This window comes from Calypte anna, chromosome 7 (assembly GCF_003957555.1).
Source record: "Calypte anna isolate BGI_N300 chromosome 7, bCalAnn1_v1.p, whole genome shotgun sequence".
Taxonomy (NCBI): Eukaryota; Metazoa; Chordata; class Aves; order Apodiformes; family Trochilidae; genus Calypte; species Calypte anna.
In genome coordinates, this window is record NC_044253.1 from 2,156,106 (window position 1) to 2,178,188 (window position 22,083).

The 22,083-nt window shown below is 40.4% G+C and overlaps 1 protein-coding gene across 9 annotated transcripts in view; it reads right to left on the reverse strand.

Annotated features, from left to right (window-relative positions):
* Window positions 1-22,083, reverse strand: part of MBD5 (methyl-CpG binding domain protein 5) — a 136,686-nt gene that overhangs the window by 25,577 nt on the left and 89,026 nt on the right. For 7 of the 9 annotated variants that reach the window (XM_030454760.1, XM_030454761.1, XM_030454763.1 and 4 more), the window contains 4 exons: window positions 14,817-15,498; window positions 10,691-10,793; window positions 9,925-10,105; window positions 4,900-7,041 (listed from right to left, as the gene is read on the reverse strand). In XM_030454760.1, coding sequence (XP_030310620.1) covers window positions 4,900-7,041; window positions 9,925-10,105; window positions 10,691-10,793; window positions 14,817-14,929 — 2,539 coding nt within the window. In that variant the 5' untranslated portion in view covers window positions 14,930-15,498. The remainder of the gene's footprint in view (window positions 1-4,899; window positions 7,042-9,924; window positions 10,106-10,690; window positions 10,794-14,816; window positions 15,499-22,083) is intronic. The other 2 variants (XM_030454759.1, XM_030454758.1) reach the window with 2 other exon arrangements.

The window sequence follows — 22,083 nt, forward strand, 5'->3', positions numbered from 1 at the left end:
ATCTAAATTTCTAGAAGTATGGCAGTTGGAGCACTAATGGGGTGAAGAGTCTGCTTAGCTGAAAGACTGAGTTCCTGGCAAACCCCAATGTTTAGGGAACAAAACAACACAAGAAAAACTCAAGCTGTGTCTCTAAACAGGAGATGTGCTCCCTAAACAGAGCTGGACTTTTAATCTTGGTATTTATCTGAGAGGTAACACCACTGCTCTTGATAAACTGGGTAGGGCAGTGCCTGAGGGGCTCCAAGGAGCAGGTGAGGTCAGAGCATGGCTCCTCACAGCCCTGGGATCAAGTTCAAAGAGGAGCAGGAAGGATGGAGTGGCAATGGGGGGGTCTGTGTGGCTACAACACCTCTCAGGAAGAGCCCTGAGGATCTCACCAGAGCCAAGTAATTCAGCCCTCAACTTTTTCAGATACTGCCCAAGTACAAATCCTTATAAAAGGTGATGCTATGTCTTGGCTACTTTAATTCCCAGGCATTCCCAAGTGCTGGAATACCTCAGAGCCAGGCTTGCTGAGCAGCTCAGTGTGGGAGGTGAGCTCCCAGGGCTCTGGCTGGCAACCACCCACAGCCCCTTTGTGGCCCTGCTTTGAAATCCTTGCTATTTCTGTACCTTTCATCAGGAGTGACCACTAGCCAGACCACCACATCCTCATTGCCTTTCTCAGTGAGCCAGGAGCACCTCCAGTTCCACTGCACATTCCCATTTTTATGGTCTCCAAGGTTCCACACCCAGCTTCTCTTTTTCTAGCTTTCTTGGAGTTCATTTTTCTTTTCTTTTCTTTTTTTTTCTTTTCAGCATCACTGATCTGACAGCTTGCATTATGTTTATTAAACCAGAGCTCCCAAAACCCTTTCTTTGAGTTACTGCTTTCCAAGGCAATGTTCCATTCCCAATTATATTACACTGCACTTGGCTGTATTAAAATAACTTCTTTTTGAGTGGGATGGAAGCTCCTCACTCATTGGTATTGGTCCTGTGTGGTCTTCCCTATTTAATTATATTTCACTGTTTTCTATTCTGCACATTTCACCACTAAAATGACTGTTCTGAGTCTAAGGAAGGGACATTTTTGCTAAATCTGCCTTTTATTTGTCATTACTAAACTTCTAGTCCTCAAGTTTTCTGTATTTCTGATGTTCTGATATTTGAGATGACTTTTAATCTTTATTTCTATTTTTTATGGTTATTATATTAAATTTATATATATATATATGATTTTCCTTATCAGGTGTAAAGAGCTTTTTCCCCAAATATTTCTCTCTTGATTTCATCCACCCCATCATTTAAGCACGTTGCTTTCTCAGCTGGATTTGCATGTTGAAAACTCAACACTCACACACAGACTTTCTGCACAGTGAACTTTTGGGCTAAACACCACATACTAACAGCAAAAGAAAGAAAAAAAAGAAATAAAAAGAAAGAGCCAGACTCTACAATAAAGATATATCAGACAGTAACACTGTCCCAGTTCACAGAAAGAATGAACAAATCCAAAGAAAGGCAAAACTGCTTCATGAATAAACCTTAAAGCTCCCAAACTGGATTCTACCTTTAGTTTGCATCAGGGATTAATGAGGATGTCAGAGGTTATCAGAAATATTAACACCATTCCAAATTAGTCTGGTTCCTGGTTCCTCCTATAAGACAGCTGTTAATAAACAGTGTTTGCAATCCAAATACTACAGAACTGAGAGATAAAAATGATTCATAAAAATTGAGCATAATTGGTCTTCAAGGCCTTAAAACTGGAAAACAGCAAAAGTCTAAACAGAAATTTTTGTTATTTGTTAATTTTTAATTCTATCACACTCCTACTGAAAATTACCTGGAAACCAAAGATATTATTTGAAGAAGAAGAAACCAAAGGCTAGAGTAATAAAACTTGGTCTGAGTGGTTAAAAGATAATTAAAAGCTTAGGCAATAACCAGCTATCTAATTGTGGTGAGTCTCAGTATTTTTTTCTCTCAGGAACTATTTTATGATTAGCAGCTACTCTGAATGCTGGCACAGAAACTGCAAACAGACTTAGCAATTAAAATACTGAAAGCAAGGATAAAAAAAAACCCAAAACCACCAAACAAACAAACCACAAAAAACCCCAACAAAAAATCCACAAAGTCAAACATGAAAACAAGAGTTTCCTGAAGACATCTTACTCAGCTAAACTGCTCTCAGATGCCCAGTTCACACCCCACAGATGTGAAACCATCAGCCCTCTAACACCTCTGTACAGAATAATCCACAATAAATCTCTGAGCAGTTTTGTCTACATACCTGGTAACTAATTTTTATTAATTATTAATGCAAAACACTCAACGTTTCAATTTTTCTTTTTTTTCTTTTTTTGTGTGGAAAGAACATTTCCATTCTCCTGCAAACACAATAAAATGCCCCTATCTGGATTTTTCCCAGCTCTGGATTAAATTTAGATCTTCAGTGCTGCTGGGATGCCTCAGGGAGGCTGAAGGCACTGGTTTAGGGTCTTGCCCCTGGGAATAACACAAAGAGAACCTGAAATTTCATCTTCAAGAAGAAAACTCAAGGTCTCTAGGCTTCCCAGCCATCACAGTTGTTAATAAATGCATTAAACACAGATTTTGCAAGCATCAAAAAGAAGAAATGAAGCCCTTGAGTAGTGAGGAAGAGAACATCCTCCAATCTTTCTGGCCTTGGCATACACATTTATCTTTTAGACAAGAAGGAAATGTCAGTTTAAGGCTCTCTCTATATATTGCTATAATTCTATCAGTTATCTCCAGGGTGTTAGAAATCCCATTCTATAGAGGTACCACAGCAGATCAGGAGTTCCCAGGAGGGGTTAGACACAGATTTCTGTTCCTATATTGATGGTAACTGAATTGGCTGCTGCTGTTGAAACCTCTCCTCGTGGGGCTTGGACACATCCAGAGATTTGTTCCGTCGCATCTGTCTTCTGGGGAAGGAACTCAGGAATTCCCTACAGACAGGGACTGGGGATCCAAGCAAAGGCTCAGATGAACTAACCCAGGAATGACACCAAGCTGTGCTGTGGAGCCCAAGGCATCCTTCCTGAGAGGTCCCAGCCACCACCACCCCAAAGCAGGGCAGGACTGTGGCACCTGGCAGGGACAAAGTGATGGGGTAAGAACAAGAAGATGCCATGTGGGGATGAACTTGGGTTCTTGGTTTTAGAAGCTCACCTTAACTTGAAGCAACCTTTTATTGGTAGCTTTTCTGCAATGCAGAACTTCTTTTAATCAGTTCCAGCCTGAATTCTGTGCAGGAATCTTGACCTTTTTCAAGCTTTACCCCACACGGGGTGGATAACTACAGCTCAGCTTTCTGATGGTCACCACTGGGCACCACTGACCTAACATTCAGTCTTTTCTGTCCCCTGGAGGGCAGGTTACTTCAGTCCAGGGCTGCAGCAATGTCACAGCTTCCAGCAGCCAGGAGGACAGTGACAGAAGAAGCCACAGACTGGTCCCTACTGGTCTCAATGGAAGTGGAAAGCCAAAGAGCTCCTGGTGAAGTGATTTTGCAGTATGCTTAGAGGGAATGGGAGGCAAGCTCCTAAAGCAAAACCAGACCTTTGTTCTGTTCAGAAGAAAGTACAAAGTCTCAGAGACTACATCAGGAAATACTCCTCTTTGTCAGCATGACAAGGCAAAAAAGCCATGCAAGGATTAATAGCTGCTTGCTTGAGACACAAGCCACCAATATAGCTAAGGAAAAAAAAAAAGCCTTTTTCTTTCCCTCCCCAGGAACGGAGAGAAACCCTTAAAAGTGATCAGAAACTGTGAGTAGCATAATATTAGAACACTATTTTAATAAAATTAATTTTCTATATGCTTCTGTATTTCAAAGAACAAACAGCTGTTTTGGAAGAAACTCAGGCACACACATCAGGTTCTTTCTTGGGCTACTGAGTGAGACCACTTGCACCCTTCCAGTCCTGTCTGGTTGACCTGATGTGGGTTGGTTATGAGTGTCTCAAACACCCACTTTGAAACCTAACCAAGCTGCAAGGGTAAAATACCAAATGGAAGCTTCCCTTCTGCTGAAGGAATTAACATAGTACCACCTTTCAAAAAAAAAAAAAGCACACTTTGTTCAACCAGTAGTAGTAGTAGTTAAATGAAATATACATTTCTTTGAGCTGTCTCCCTTTTATCTTTACACAGCAGGGAGGCAGTACCAGCAGAATACCTGTTTTCTTTCCAACTCTTCACTGATGAATAAACCAGGAAATCTCACTATACTCTTCCAACTGTATATACAGTTTATTCAACCATTTAATTACCAGCTCAGTAAAATTACCATGATAAAGGCAAGCAAAGACTTGGCACTCCCCAGCACTGTCCCTGAGAAGGGTTGTTCTGTAAACTTTTGTACTCCTAGTATCTGTTCCAGTTTCTGATAACACCAACCCTTTAATGCAAGGAATAAAGGACACACGTATGGTATGGCCTGGACATACACTGCCAGGTTGGCCATAGCATGCTAGGGTTGCAGTAGAAAGGCATGCTGCCAAAAAAACCCAAAAACCCAACCCAATTTATTTGGGCACTTTACAAAAGCTGAGGTCTGGACCAGTACAAAAGCACGTGGATTTTATTTATGCAGAGTGTGTGCAAATTAATAGAAGCAAGAGTTGTCACAGGAAGGAGGCCAAGATGATTTTGTGCAGAGAAAGGGAGATATATTTTTAGTCTACCACTGTTTTTTCTTTTTTGTTTTATTATCTTTTTTTTTTGGTTAGGTATCTGGAGATCAGCATGAGATAGGGATACTTCTCATATTGGAGAACTCAAATTTCAAAAGTAGATATGTGGAAGGAACCCATTTAAAAACAGTCATCATATATTTCCAAGGAGTCAAACATAGGGGGATCCTTTTAGAAGGAAACGTACCTGCTTCAGGACTTGTTTGATTACAGCTGCTAACAATGCTGTTTGGTATCACTGGAGTGGAGGATGCCTGGATTCTTGACTGAGGTGGGTTTGGATGTAATGAATTTCCTAAAGCCATTCCTGACTGACTGAGCATCCCACAGTTCCCACTAGCCTGCATCTGATTTATTAAACCTGCAAGATGGTTGGTGGTGCCCGGGCTGGTACCGTGGACAAAGTTAGTGTTTGTGTTCTGGCAGTGCACACCTTCCCCTCGCAGGGGTAAACTCTGTGCCAGTGAGTTCTGGAGACTGCCAGAGTTCATACTGGTGTCTGCAAAATGCATCTGGTTACCAGAGAAAGGTAAAGAAGTATTGGAGCTCCCACAACTGGTGGTACTATTGCTGCTCATGTGAGAGCTTTGACAACTCATGGACTGAAGTAGCTGGGACATAGAACTGATGGGAAAGGAGCTTTGACTTTGCTTTCTTATCAACTCAGATCCAGCTTTGGAAACTCCAGAATTGTCCAACTGAGACTGTCTCAGCAAACTCAACACCGTGGTGGTGGGCTGCTTTCTTTTTCTCAGAGGATCTTTTTGCTGAGACATCAATTTATCTCGCAGTGCTGCTCGGCCACTTTGCCCTTCAGGGGGGGTTGGGAGCAGCACGTTGGCTGCAGGAGGGAACATGGTATTTAAAGTGCTGTGTCCTTCGTTGGTGCCACCGCTGGCAACAGGTCCAGAATTGCTACTGCTGTTATTGTTGTTACCAGCAAGTTTATTTTGATTTGCTAGCTGTGCTTTGGCTGCTGCTGAGAGTAAACTACTTGCTGGAAAAGAGGCAGCGTTGTGCTGGTTCAAGATCTGATTTAAAGGCATTCCCAGCAAACCAGGCTGACTCTTCAAGGAACCACTTCCAGCTGATGCAGTAGAAAAAACTGCATTGTTGGGAGGATTTAATACATTACTCATTCCAGCAATTAATGGGTTAGGGATGTCCTTGTATTGATTAAGTCCATCGTGCTTGGTGGAAGGGCTGGATGGCATAGATGGTCTCGGTGACCCTATTGTTGACCTTGGGGACCTGGGAGGGACTTTGATACCAGTACAGGATGGCTGTGGCCCTACTGGAGGCAGCAGGAAATTGCCATGATCTGATGATGTGGAAGAAGAACGTGATCTTTGGGGAGAAGCCTCGATCCTTCCGATCCCGGATCCCATCATGTGGACTGGGGATGTCACTGGTGAAGGAGAGAGGGAAGTTGAAGCAGAATGCTGAACTCTTTGAACGTGACTTCCATGGTTCATGTGACCAGGTTTGACAGTTGGCAAAGGAAGATTACTTGGCAGAGGGACGACAGCAGGAGGCATGCTTACATTCATCACGGGTACCTGAGAGTGGACGTTTGAATGGAAAGTAGCTGGGTTAATGATAACAGGATTCTGATTCACTGGTTTGCTGGGAATAGGGTCAAGTATGCCAAGTGGATCCTTTTCTGATGTTAATGGCTTTTTCTGAAGAGCACAAGAAGGTGGCGGAGGAGGTGGGGGTGGAGCTTGGGGTGGTTTATGGTGAAACATTGCTCGTGGTATTTCCATACCAGCTGAAAAATTACACAAGGGTTTTTTCATTACTGGGCTTTTTGTGGTCAAGGTAGGGGAGAGAGGTATATTAGTCCTTCCAGCCATTGCACAGGATGACTGTATGGGAGAACCATGTAGCATTACTGATGGTGGAGAAAGAGGTGTCCTGTTCATGTGAATAGGACTAGAGTTGGGTGCTCCATGAAAAGTGGGATTGTTCCTTGTGAAAACATCAGGGCTCCCAAGTGGGTCAGTCCTAGGAGAGATCGAGCCATCTCCATAGATCTGTGATCCTGATGAAGCTGGACTGGGCATCCCACCATGACTGCCACGATACGGAGACTTCTGTCCAAGTTCATTACTACCCAACCTCTGCCTAGGATAGACAGAATGAAGTTCTTGTTGCTGGCTTCCAGCCATTTCTTGCACATAAAGCCTACCCATGGCATTAGATGCCCCTATCATCAACTTGAAAGGAGTCTTACATTCTGGCATCACAGAATTTGTAATTCCTTCATGTGATTTATTCCTCACGGATCTGGGAGTTGCTGCTCGAGTAGGAACTACTGGAGTTGCACCTGATATTAAAAACACAACAGTTACTACTTTGAAATCTGGTATCACACATTGCAGCACGCAACTGCTGCGTGTAAAAATATTCATAAAAGCTAGAAAACCTTCTGGCTGAAGTTTTGCCTACACAGAAATAATCCCTAAATTCCCCAGCAGCTGCTGGAATGGTGAATGCTCCCCTGCCACCCAGTGCAGTTCTGTGGACCTTTTCCTCCATACCCCAGGTGAAGCCTGCATAACTTTAAACCTTCTGTTTTATACATTTCAAGTCCACTCACTACCTACACACACTGATTTTAGCATGGTCCTTCTGAAACACCAATTCCTGAAAAGTCTTTTTTTTTTTTTCCCCCTCCATTTTTGTCTTTGGTCTCTAATCATCTCCTCTGGTGTCCTGAATCTCCAGCATCACCACTTTGGCTATAGCCAGAAGAGCTGGCAGGAGGAGCTGGTGATCACTGTGGAAGGGAAAAGGAGCCTCTGGCACCATCTATTGAGTACAGGAGGAACACAGCAACCCAGCCCAGCCAGGGTTTAGACTTCTTGTTTCCCCTGGGATATTTGCAGAGAGATGTGAACCCATCCACAATGTAAACATTTCAGGTAAATGTCATTTTTGAGACCCAACCTTCCCTAAAAGCACAAGATGACTTTTCCTTTTATGTCTATTACTATCAGTTTTATTTAAAAAGGTCTTTTTCCCACTGTTTTACTTGTAGAATGCCACCACGAGCAGCTCCAAGTCTGGGGAACTTTCTGCCAGTTTTGCTGCTTTGGGAATTTGTAATTCAGTTTGCAGTGTGAGCTCAGTAAAGGAAAACAAATGCATCCTTGGCATGCAGCCTCTGAATACCCAAACTTAAACTTGAGTAATGAGCTAAATATTTCATGTTCAAACAAATTCAGAGGTGCCTTTAAATTCCTCTACTCACAAGAACCCAATTCCCTTCTTTCCTTCAGCCTGGCCATAGGAGACAGATGGCACTGACAATCCTGCCTTCATCCTATTTGTTCAACTAGCTACAGCATGACAGAAAAAAACATATTATCTTTCCCAAAATACAACCAAACTCTCAGTTAGGGGACAAACCTAAAGGCTGAGCTGCAAAACAAAACACCTACACGAGCCCTCACCTTGAATGCTGGACCTAAGCAAACAGTAAAATGTTAATGGGTGTAAATGAAAAGATATTTCATTAATAAGGGAATTTATTGGGAAATTTTCTTCTTTGCTTAGTGCACAAAATTCTGATCAACAGAGAAGGTCAGATGGCAGAAATAAATATGCCTTGTGGCTTTTAACATTTAGCTGGTTTTCCCCTCCACAGTACTAATTTTTTCAAAACAAATGTAATTTAAGTACTACTAATAGAGATTTAAAAGTAAGTCAGTCAGAAAAATTATCAGTAACTTGGAAAAATCCACTGTTTGTTAAAAAAAATTACTTTGCAAAAACCAATTTAAAAACAAAGATTTAAAATCTTAAATAGCAATTTGAAAATGCAAGGGCAAAGCAGGACTATGAAAGGCAACAGAGTCTGAGGACTGTTGATATATTTGACATTTAACATTTATTTTTATATCCTTAAAATTTTCCTCTATTATGGAATAGTCAGCAACCAGCCAGCTACTATTACAATAGGGGTGCAAAAAATCTCTCAGATAGAAAGGGCCATTTCCCAGCAGATGGATGCAGCACTGCAGAGAGCCATAAACTTCCTAAGCTCTGTCTTAAAAATGCCTTCACATTTTGTCCTAATGATTTGGATTTGTAAGGCTACTACAGAACCTCTTGTAATCCTTGGAAAGCACCTCATTTCCAGGTGAAGTTTCAGTGCAACTCTGATTTTGGAGCTGCCTCTTTCAGTGCTAACCTTGTCCTTCAGCTTAAGGAGCTTGATTTGCTGGTGCTGATTCTCCTGCTGTCTTTACTGACAGCAATGTTATTTCTTTCCAGCCACCAGTTTCCTAGGCTGAACAAGCTAAATAAACACTTTCAGATGACTTTCCTAGAAGAGGTTTTGCAGTTCCCTTTGCTCTGTTTCAGCTGGGTGCTGGGAGGGGCACAGGAAGGCAGTGAGCACACAAGGGCACTGGTGTTCCTCTCTTATTTGTGCTTCTGACTCTTCAGAGTCCCAACGATCTGCATCATGTTGCCATCTGGTACTGCTCACAGGCACCCTTGATCAGCTCCTATATCTAAGTCTTCTTTCTCAATAATTTACAGCTAATAGCTTTTTTTTTCCCCCTACTCCCCAAGTGAATAACCTAACAATTAACAGGATTTGTTGCTATACCTTTTCTTTCACTCCAGGTCCCAGCGACCTCCCAGTTATCCAATATGTGTTGATCTCTTGTTTTGATAATATCTGTCAACTTCATCCCTCAACAAATTACCTCCTTTTTTTTGTTGATATGGGTGATTAAAATGCTAATCCGGGTTGGTCTCCAAAAATAATCCTTGAGAAATTACAGTAGAGATCTTCCCTAGCTGTATATTCTGCCTTGCAATACAATTTCCCATTTAGCCAAGTCCTTAGCCACATTCTAATCCCTTTATAATCACTTTATTCTGCTTCTCTAATTTCCCATGTGACAGAATATCAGACATATTACTACAGTTCCAAAAGATGAGAGCTAATGTATTTTCTTTGTCTTGAACAATCTGATATCTTTTCCAAGAAAATCATGCTCTTAGTCTGGGATGACCTCCTTTTTAGGCTCATTTTCCAGCTACCTCCATCTCTCTAATTACTACCTCCATTTTTTCCTTGAACCTGTTTACTGTTGTACCCACAGACACATTAGATTTTTTGGAGTTGTTTCTGCATCCTAACTCTAGCTATTTAAAATGAGGTAATTAAATGATTCAGGGTGATTTTACTCACTTGTTCCACCACCAGGACTAGTGAGAACCAGTGAGGGATGTGGTGCTTCCATGCTTTTATGAAGTGTAGCCACAGCAATAATTTTCCTTTTATGTATGCATAGTTTGGTGACATCTTCATCCGCTTTAACATCTTCAGCAGTTCTCTGCTTCACAGCAGCTCCAGGATCAAAATTAAAGACCTGGGAGTAAAAATGCCAACATTTATAATCATGATTATAGGCAGCAAACTCACTGGGAAGTTTACACAGAATTAAATTTGCCTCTGTTCCTTAGTGCTGCTCCTACACTGCTCAAGAGACACCTTTAGATATGTTTCAAAATTATCAATAAGTTGTCAGCTGGCAATAGAACTAGAGGACTCCTCACTATAGGTTGTATGGAGAAAAAAAGAGGAAGGACCATGTGGGTTTGGGATTGCCCTGTAACTAAGCAGAAAAGTTCCTAGTTTGTGCATAGACAATAAAATTGTGCAGCTGAAGCTATCATGTAAGGCATGTAAGGTGTTAACTTGACATTGTCAATGCTAGGTCTCCAACTTAATAGGAAAATGTTAAAACACCATAAGACCCAAGTCAGATCTTTTCCATGAAGGGAGAAGGCAGAAGGGAGATTCATCTTGTATTTTATGGTAAATCTTCGGATGTACACCACTTATCTCATTTTATATATAAATGATGTGAACAGAGATGAAGTCACAGCATAGCACATCAGCTGACATAACTGATAAGGATTATAGCACAGAAATTCAAAATGCTTTCCTTTACCTTGGGAAGAACAAGAGGACATTCTAGGCCACACTTGCATGTTCCATCAGTCAGCAAGTAAGTCTTCACCTGCTCCAAGCAGGATAATAAAGACCCACTGGGACTGTAAGGGAACAGAAATGATGAATACAAGCCATTTGATAGCTCATGACTTCTATCTCCCATTCTATCAGCTCGCATAGAGAGTGTTTAAAATAACACAGCTAAGATTTCATATTTTGTTTCATAGCACTTCTTGCTTTCAGGCAAGCACTGAGATGATTCTTACAAAAATAAACCCTCAAAACCCCCCTCTCCCCAACATTTTAAAGGACACAGCAAGTGTAGAGAAAAGAAAGCAACTAAGATTATTGATATTTACTATTCCCATTACAGTCCTGCTTGAAAGCCTTAATAAGACTAAGATTATTTTTCTCCCTCCTCTCTCCTATAAAGAGAAACACAGGCACAGGGCAGTCCCCAGGGATCTCCTCCCCCTCCATCACACCACTGCAAGCCTAGACAGTCATCTGTACTTTTTAGGACTGGAACCTACTTTAAAAAGGAAAACCACAAAAGTGGGTTTCAAGAAGTATGAGAAAAGTCATACAGAAAAGGGGGCACAGTGACAGAACTGCTGGGGCTCTTGGTTGCATGAAGTTTGGTTTCATTCAGCTGAAATTTTAACCTCCTGACAGAAAATGAGAAATATTACACCAAGAAGCCAGTCCAGTGAGTTTCTGATGAAGTGCACTCGGGTTTCTATAACTCCCACCAGAAAATCATTATCTCCCTACCCAAAAATAGGACACTGGAGATTCTGTTACGGCAAAATCACTAATTCATAGGATGAAAAAAGTTCTCATGTCACAAGCCTCTACCTTCCAGATTGCTTTCTATTACTTTGCCATCTAAACTGTTTATCAGAATACAGTAATTTATGAGGACTGGCTAAAACACTGGTTCTTAATGGCAGCTGTAAACAGCCCTTATTTTAACAAAAACAACTTAAGTGGAGTAGTTTAGATCATGAAAACAGCCAAAATTCCAAAATATCATGAACTTTTGCAGTTAAAACCCAGGGTATAAACACCTAATTCTGCAGAAGAACTAAGTTATATTTAAAGCAACATCTGCAAGTGACTTTTGAGGTCATGCTGACAGTTTTAGCAAATAATTCATTTGCCTGAATTGCCCTAAAGTTGTTATTTCAGAAAGAACTGCCCAGGTCAAACATGTCTTGGAGTGACAGAATATGCAAGAAAAAAGAGCAACCTAAAAATAACAATACAGGTAGGAAGTGATAGATAAGTCAAAGAGTCAAAACCTTCCTTTTCTTAAATTCAAACACCTGGTGAGCAGGGAGAAATGAATCCTTATGTCTATTTATTGATGTGCAAAATCTCTATGGACACTTTCTGTGAAGCTTAAGAACTCCTGTTAGATGGCACCCCTGGGAACAGGCTCTGGAGTCAGGATGCCATTCCATTTGAATTGGGAAAAAAAGGCCTAATAAGCAGCAGGAGTAAAGCCATAGCATCAGAGGTCATTTTCCCCTCCTGTTTCTAGAATAAAGTGATTTTAAATAACCTTCCCTGGCATGCAGCTTGCCTGGGAAGCCTGGGCACACAGATGCAAGTGCAGGCAGAAGGAGAGACTGGAGCCTGGAACCAGGAGACCTGTGAGGCTCACACAGTGATGGTGTAAAGGAAGTTCTGAATGCTCACACTCCTCAGCAGGGCACAGATCAGTCCACTGAATCCGTGGCATGTGGGAGGCAGCATTCCTACTACAGATGTGCATCTTATTTGTCCAAAAAAGCCAACAACATTTTTTCTTAAATCCCCATTTCTCTGTTTCTGCCTCATTCCAGGGCAGACACGTGGAATTGCAAAGCATCTTTTGCGTGCCAAGTTTCCTCATGCTTCTACACTGCAAAGATAATCCACAGCTTCCTTTGTAAGAAACTACCAGTTTTGGGGATTTTTTCCAGCAGTGAGGTCATCCAGAAGTTTTAAGCCTCCCAAAAGAAACAAGAAGGAGAACATTACAAATTGTCTCAGGATCTGTTAGTGATGGTTGTGAAACCACCAGTCCCTGATGGCCCTGTTAATAAGGAGCTTTTCTCAGTTTATTCCACAGATGACTATCCAGGAACACTAAGCTGGAGAAGAGGTTTAGATCCCACTGTAAGGCAGCAGCACTGTTTTACTAAGAAAAACACTGAGACTCAATGGAGTGCTTTTTACCAGGTAATAAAAACCAGTTAATTAATGGATTTAATCCAAAGCAACTGTTGATAAAAAAGTGTGCTTGCTTTATAAGGTAGAATGAGTCCTTATTCAGCTGGGATCATCTATTCCAGTGAAATCATGTCAGATCTTAATATATACACTAATTTTCCCTTGCATAGCTTTGGAGTCGATATGGTTTGACCTTTCCTTCTCTCAGTAAATTCTGTGGATATTTTCAGGTTCTGGCAACTCAGTCCTTGAAGGTGCAGCTGGTGAAACCAAGAGCTGACATGACCAAGTCCTAAAGATGCTCCAAGTCAAGCAAGAGGTTGGACTATTGGACTTTCACCCCTTCCAAACAACATGATCTACTCTGTGCTTGTCACCAAAGGAGAATATAAGAGCTGTGGACCACACTAAACATCTTCCCTTAATCAGAAAGGTTTAGGGAAGGCCACCAGAAATGAGGTACACAGAAATACCAGAGCTTTATATGACTTGATGCCTGGATATAGAGATGATGGGAAAAAAGACACAAGCCCACAACTTTTTTTTCCTCATTGATTTTCAACTAATGCAGAGGCCCAGTAAATTACAGCTGTAATGAGAAATACAAGGGGAAGGTGATTTGTCTTTGACATGCATATCACTGACATGGATTCTGTTTGATTCTGCTAATTGAAAATATAAACAAGAAATCCTGGAATGCATTTGATCTTTCAAGGTAGTTTCGTGTAAAATTGGAGTATGCTTTGACTCATTAAGGAATTTTCTCTTGGAAATAACATAAAATAGGTGAATAAGTGGTTGTTTTACTCAAAGAACAGTGGAATAAGATTAAACAAATAGCAGCCTGATAATCACTTACACTTCTGTGAAGCAAACCTGATGTGCCCATATTTTGTTAAAGCTAACTTTGATCTTTTTTTCCAATAACATTCAATTTATAGTCTGTTTGTCTGAACATTCATTTAACTGTAATTTCAATGCATTTCTTTGTGAATGTTCCAGGGTGAAGCGAAAAAATCCTAATAAGCTAACAAAATAAACAAAATAACTAAAACTTTGGATTTAGGCCTGTGTTCTTGTTTCTTCTACATGAGAAATGGGGGAAAGCCACAGAAGTAAATCTTTCTGGAGAACACCCTTGATACCAAACACAGAACCTTCACAGGGCACATAAAATCTGATGTTTTCTGCAGCTACTAAGCAGTTACCCCACTTACATTTCCTTTAGAAAGAGAGTAAGCAAACCAAAAAGGTATAAATGGAGATCTGGAACACAGACCCAGAACCCACTCAGGGAAAAGCAACTACAGAATGTCAGGACTAAGTTCCAAGACACAGAACAGAGCTGCAGGCTTGTTGCTGACAGCAAAGTCCTACCTTACCTTACCTGCCAAAAACTGTTTTCATGCCTGAACAGTGCTTTGAATTCCATCAACAAAGGCTCTCAGAAAAAGCCCATGGGAAGGAAAAGAAAGGAAAGGAAAGAAAAATGTATATGGGAGCAGACCAAAGACAGCAGGGTTTCATCACCACCTCAGATGTGGCATGTAACTAAACCTCCAGTTATTTTCATTGTGAAAAGTTTGAATAATAAACATATTAAGTAAGGTTAAATCTCCTGCTGCTCAGCTTTAAAATCCATAGGGCACTAACAAGTAATGAAGAACTCTTCCTGCCTAAAGCAAAATGTATAGTAAGGACTATCAGGTTTTTGAGAGCAAGCAATATTAGATTTGAGAGTCTGCTAAGGGCATGAAAATGGCTCAGCTAGAGGTGGACTCCACTAATCCGATCAAGAAAATGACCTCACACTTGGCAAAGAAGAGCCTCTGGAGTCACTGATTCCCCAGAGAGTCTGACAAACCTGGAAGAAAGCCCCAAGCAGCCCTCTGAGACCACCTTACCTGATGTAGAGCACTCCACTTTGGTCCACCCGTCGCTGCCAACCAACGGGAACTTGCACTGCTGGTGGCCCTCCATCCGTGTCCCCTCCGTCACACTCCTTTCCACCATTCATTTTTCTGTTTCTGTTTATGAGTCTTCAAAGATATCAACAGTAAGATGATATCCTTTTACTACATGTCATCATGGCCTCCCAAAGAAGGCCTTTCAGTACACCTCTCCCCAAACTGGACAAAGTGCATTGGGAGGCTCCAGCTCAGTTTGAAACCAAGTCCTTAAAAGTGGCCATTTTTGTTAATGAGTCAGTTTCCCATTATAATCCACATTAAATATGCAATGTTTAACTCCTTATATATTCATAAGGATGAACTATATAGATAAAAATTAGTGCTTCCAACTTGGGAAAATCATAATTCACCAATCCTTTGTTACCTGTCAGAAAGGAGAATGGGGAAAAGGAGACTTTCTAGTTCAACAGCATGGCTCCAAGCTTGAGGACTGTCTAAGATAACTTGTATTTTGTGAAAGCTCGTCTCATTTTTATAAATATGAGTCAGATCTAATACCTCCAGGTATTATACCCTTTATATGCCACATTCTTTTTGTTTTCTTTTTATCTTCCGTTCATTATCCAAGTTGTCTTCTTGAGTTTCTTTCATGACTCCCTGGCTCCAATAAAGCAGCCTGAAAAATAAAGATATAGAAAACACATGAGCCATTTTCTCAAGTCTTTTAGTCCAGTTCAGTAACTCATGAAGATGCAAACAGCTGCATCCATTTAAAGAGCTTTGAATCAAGCTTCCAAATGTCAATGGAACATCAAAATAAGGCTTAGGGTAAATATTATCCTGGCAGCAGATTCTATTTATATGTGGGTGCAATGGGAGCTACATCTTAAAAGCTAGGAGAGTACAACAGTCATTAAATAGTTAATGGAGAGTTTGGGGGAGTGAATTAAAGGATGTATCTTTTAACTGAGTAGTTTCACATATGCTTCTGTTCAGAATTATCAACAGATGACTAGCTGGATTAATGCCCTTTAAAAATTGGTTATAAAACTGAATGAATTTAATGTGAAGGAAGCTGCTTCTAGGCTTGATAATATCCATAAAATAGGAAAAATCCCTGCATTTAGACGAAATTAAAATAATCATTTCTTACAAGAAAATTGTGTCATAAAAAGGGAACAGCTGGCACCAATGCATGCCCCTCAGAATACCTATGAAACAATTTGAATATCATAAGAAAGAATTTCCCCCTCCCATGGTTATACTGTATGAGCAAGTCTTCCTGCAAGAACTTCAGAATTACTGTGTTATTCACCCAAAACTGTTTTTCAAGTTGACCAGGTGAGACTTCACTCTTGAAATCAGACATTTTTTATTGCAGTGAGACAAAGAGAGAATATGTGATTCCAACAGTAAGTATGCCAGAAAAACCAACAACCCTCACCCTCAAATGAAAGATGCCCTTGATGACTGTTGTGTTGCTGATGTTTACAGCTTTAATTTGGAATCATGTGTCAGTTCTTACTCCTAACACTGATATTACATGAAAAGTATAAACATGGTAAATGTTACCACAAACCTGACAGATTTTAATGAGAAAAGATTTTTTGACATAGAAATGGAACATTAAAACTTAGGATTCTGCAAGATTTCTGCACCAGCACTGCCAGCAACACACAGCATCTGTCTTTAACACTAACAACAGCTCCTTCAAGACCACTAAAGGAAGACTACAGAGGCATAAATACAGTCCTTGAAAATATTCCCTTAAGTACACTTATACATTACATTCTCTTTAGATATGTTACTTGGAAATGTAATGTCAAAAACACTGCATAAAGGAAAAAAAAAAAAAAAGCCATGGTATTTCCAAGGAGAGGTGGACTAGAAAGGAGCTGACTGGGCACACATCTTTGGACAAAGACTTCTAGCACAGCCCAACACTGGTTTGCAGGGATCTGGTTTGACTTTTTTTATACTCTGGAGCACTCCAAGTAATTCTTGGTTGGTGAAAATTGTGGAAAGGATGAGAAGATCCTGCTCACAGACAGGGAGGTGACTGAGCACCAGCCAGCAAAGGTTGGAGTCAGTGTCCCATGGAACACCTTGCCTATGAAAACAATCTGGCTTTTAATTTCTAAACCTGGTAAAGAGAAATAAGGTTTGGAAAACACATGGCAGCAATTCAGGACTCTTGAGTCTTCTTGGGTTTTCAGGTTAGCACTTTTGGTGTTGGATTAGTTTTACTGTGATTAAGGTGGCAGCAGATGATGTCTCACCTAAGGCAAGGCAGAATTTACCTTGAAGTTTCAGCATGATTGTTGAAGGCTGCATTGGCATTTTTATTCAGGTCTCATTTAAGGCTAAATGGGGGAAGGATTCCCCTATTATTTTAAATCAGAATGAACTTTCAATAATACAGTAAAATCAGAAAACAGGGAATTCAAAACACTGGATGCAGAGTGCAGAGGAGGTTGCTCAGCTCCTAGTCTTGCTGTAGCCCCTCTTGCTATTTAGGGCAATTGCACTGGATCCAGTATGGGAAAATAATAGCCATAATTTCTTTTTTTTTGCACAAGCAGCAAGGGACATGTTGAATCTTATATTTAATCTTATATTTCTACTGGTTGTGCAATGCTCTGCCTCAGCTACCATCCCATTCCATCACCACTATTACACTCATCATCATCTAAATGGACAAACCATTTTTCTATACTGCAGATAACTTGAAATAGCACCATAAGGAGTAAAAGACTTCACCCCTTCTCCTGTAGAAAATATTTCAACATTTGTACTCAGTAACTGGAATTAAATGGCTGTTTCCATCATAACCTTCAAAGTTTCTTATTTGAATAAACTTTTTCTTGAGAAGTAGTGGAGACTGAAGAATTGTAAAGTAACATAGAGGTTTGAGTGATAGAAAAGAATACAAATATTGATTCCACACTGCCTGGGTGGAATTGATATGCATTATTTTATTTACTTGCATAACACGAGAGAGAAGTTATGATTAGTAGAGGTCTCTCCAAGGAGAATTAAGCCCCTCAAACCTGGTTCAGCAAAGGACACCCTCTGCATTTTCCCAAGAAGCAGCTACCAGCCAAAGGAAGGAGATGGAGCTGGGACAGCAGTGAGACAGAGGCTGAAAGTCACTTACACCAGGCTGGCTCTGGCTCTTTGTCACCCTACCCATGGCACAGGATGCTTTTAGAATACATTTTATATGATGAAGTGGCCTAGGCAAGAAGCTGCAAGTTGAAAGGGATAACTGGAGGGGACAGCAGCACCTCTCTGTTAAGTTTAGCAAGTTGTTTTGGAAGGACAAGATTTAAATCCCAGATTTTACATTTCTTACCAGCCCAGCATCTCCCAGCTTGATTGCAGAAAGCCCCTGTCTCTTCTGATGCACCATTTCCCCTTCTCTCCATCCAAATATCCTAACTGAAGTACTTTGAACTGGGTTAGAAAGTATTTGGACTCTGGAGCAAATCCAAAGTATTTTGGACACTGGATTATATCCAGAGGCCTGATTTTCATCAGCCCATGTAATAAATACCTCTTCTCTGTAATCTCATAACAACTCCAGACAACTCATGTTATCTCACCACGAGTAACACAACTTTCCACATCTAAATCAATTACTTTTTTTTTTTTTCCTGTGTGCCAGGACATGCCATTTGGATTTGGTTTGCAGTTCAGTTTCATTACAATATGCTTTAAAAATATTTCATTGGAGAACTACACAAAAAAACTACACTCAATTGTTTCCCTCCTTCTGCCCCCTCAAACCCTTGCCTCCATGGAAAATTCCTCCTTAATTTTCATATGCTGAAAGTATGGTTTCAATTTTTAATGCAAGCATCTAAACTTTTGGAAATCTTGCATTTTAAGAAGGCTCTTTGCACACTGGGCTGCTAATGTTTACTTAGGCAAGTGGTGAAACACAAAGTAAAAAGAAACTTAAATTAGTTACTGATAGTTTGCATTCACATCACACATGGTACCAATGCTGACAGAACATTTCTTTTATCAATAAGTGGACTTAAAGCCAGTGAAGACAAATTCTGACAGCCTGCTGTAGCAAAGATGCTCCATTACTTTTGTCTTGAATTAAGTGTGGCCAACAGTTCCATGGCTCACAGAAATCAGGCTAATTCTATGCTCAATAATTAACTCTGTGATGCACAAAACCTGGTGCTGAACTATGGAATAGGCAGATTTGGGGTATAAAGTTTTGCAGACACCTAGAAACTACACAGAACTGTGCTTACAGGTAAAAATAGCAAACTCACTTCCCAGGTTTTGCTCTCTGTCACAGAAAAACCTGCAAAAAATATATTCAGAAATAGAAATGCCCTTGACTCACTGTCTTGGGGTTTTAGAACTAACAGGAAGTTTTAGTTTCTTAAAAAGCATTTTCAAAGCATGCAGAGTTAAAATGAGTTTTTATTGAGTTTTCACTTGCTCATTATTAATCTAAGTCTATCAAAGCAATCAGTTAGGATTCTCCTGTATCACCTAATGAGATAGAAATGTTGCATCACTTTTGGGGAATGCTTTTCCATTTGGAAAAGAAGCATCCTCTTGTCTAATCAGATTGGTATTGAATACTTTATGAAGCCCTATTTTTAGGCGAGTGATTCAACAAACAAATGTGCCTAAAGTATAAAGAAAACCTTTCTTCCTTCAATCTTATCTCATTGTATGGGTATCCAGAGCTAAATACTGCTGTACACATGATATACTCTGGCCTTTGCCTTGAGAAGACACCTTGGTGCTATTTGTAAATGCAGAGTACTAAAAATACATTGAAACAACCAAACATTGATCTGCACCCACTGATTTAATTAAAATCACACATTTTAAATTACCCTACTGTTGAATCAGTTTCTACTAGTCCAACTATCTTTGGTATTAAATTATTTTGAACTGTAAAAAGGGCAGTTTTATTATGTACTATGACAAGGCATATGCAGTCCTAATTTCTACAAGTTTTGATGCTGTGGAACTTTTTAGGATTGGAAGATTCCAATTTAACCACTCTATAATATGATGATTTGGATGAATTCAGTCATAAATCACAAAAATGTCAAGACTCCAGGCCACTGTACCTATCTCTACAACCACAGCCAGCAAGCTTTACCAGTAGCCCACTGGACATGCCCCAGCTCAGCCAGCCCTTGCCATCCTGCATGTGGATGGAAAGAACCCTACATATTAGGAACAGTTTCCTCACCAAAAAGGGTCTCAGGCTCTGGTCCAGGCAGGGCTGGAGTCCCCATCATCCCTGGAGGGGTTTCAGAGCCCTGGAGATGTGGGGATGAGGGACATGGGGCAGAGGTGGCCCTGGCAGGGATGGGGGAAGGGTTGGACTGGGTGATCCTAAGGTTCTTTTCCAATCCAAACAATCCTGTGATCCTGTGATTATTTCTTTTCCTATGCTGTCAGAGTAGATGATCCAAGCAGTCACTTCAGTTCCACCATCTAGAAATCCACCCTACTAAAACCTTACAGCAAGATGGTCATAGAGACAGACTGATGGTGGTCACAGCTTCTACCTGATCACTAAGAGCACACACTGAAATTTTCTCTTGGAGTATTTTGGACCTGCAGGCCATTAATGAACCAGAAGTTGTAGCCTTACATCCAGTTTCCTCACCAATGAAGGTACAAAGGAGAGGTCATTGAGTTCTAACCATGCCCTTACAGTTGGCCAAGGCACTGGTCAAACTGGGAAGGACAGGGATTCTTTCAGCACCCTTTATTTAGTGTACATGTTGTATCCAAACCTGAACCTTTTGTATTCTACATGTTTTATCCAAACCTGATCCTTTTCTTAGAGCACGACTGCCTTTAACACTTCCATCTCTGTAACTCCCAGAGTTGGGAGGAGCAGTTGAGGTTTTCACTTCCAGTGAAAGAATGGAGAATCTGTGTCCTCTGTGTATGCACACAGGGCACACACACTGCAGCTCTGAAAGGGCTGGGACAAAAAGCAAAACTGAAACACATGACAACTAAAGATGGCAGGAGACAAAAGGATTTGCTTTTTAAACCTCAGCTCTGTCTGCTCAAGGAGAATTTACTAAAGGTAATGGTCACCCAGAGTCCCTATAAGAATACAACAGAGTCATAAAGCTCTTTCAGGTTTTCCACCACATTAATTTTTTTCTTTACATGGGAAAATAGGTCAAACCTGCCTGAGACAGGCTTGCTTTCCTGTCAAAGGAACTCAGACTCCTTTAAAAATTAAGACTAATTGTTGGTATGCAATTTAAAAGAACCAAGTTGTTCTGTAGGTAAGAATCACATCAGTGTTATCAACATCATTCTTAGGGAATATCATGAAACTGAATATTACTGACCTATATGTTAATAAGTGAAGAAATGTTATTACTTTGTCAGTTTAGGGGAACTTGTACAAGGAAATGGGGAATTTGTATAATATATGATGTTGATCTTCAGCAACCACAAATCTAGGCAAAAGCACACCTGGACTTGCATGTTTTCTCTTTTTTTTTTTTTTTTTTCTGTTTTTTTTTGAAAAAAAGCTATTAGTAAATTTACTTTCCAATGGTCTTGCTTCAATCTGCAGCTAAAACTACTTTATAACAATAATATAATATTACAATAATATATTTTCTATAATAATGTTTGTTACTATCTGAAGCAAGAAAGGAAAGGAAAGTATCACATAGCAGAGAAGAGTTGGATATAGTGAGGCTACTAGCTGAGGATTGTAAAGGACTAAGTTTTATATAGAATAAAGATAAATTATCTTTGAATTCTTTCTCAGCAGCTTTTCTACAGTACTTTTTCTTTTTTCTTCTTCCTGCAGCAATGATCCATCATCAGTTCTGCATCTGGAAGGCCACTTTTTTGGAGCTTTCTTCAAAGAGAAATTTCTGTCCCCTCCAAAACCTGTCCTGCTATAAGAAGGCCACAATTCTGAGAGTATTTCATAGAATCATAGAATTAGCCAGGTTGGAAGGGACCTCAGAGATCATCTAGTCCAACCCTTGACCCACCGGAGCAGTTGCTAGACCATGGCACTGAGTGCCACATCCAGTCTTTTTTTAAATGTCTCCAGGGATGGAGAATCTACCACCTCACCGGGCAGTCCATTCCATAGCCTGATCACCCTCTCCGTGAAGAAATTCTTTCTAATATCTAACCTAAACCTCCCCTGGCACAACTTAAGACTGTGTCCTCTTGTCTTGTTGAAGGTCGTCTGTGAAAAGAGTCCAGTTCCCACCTCGCT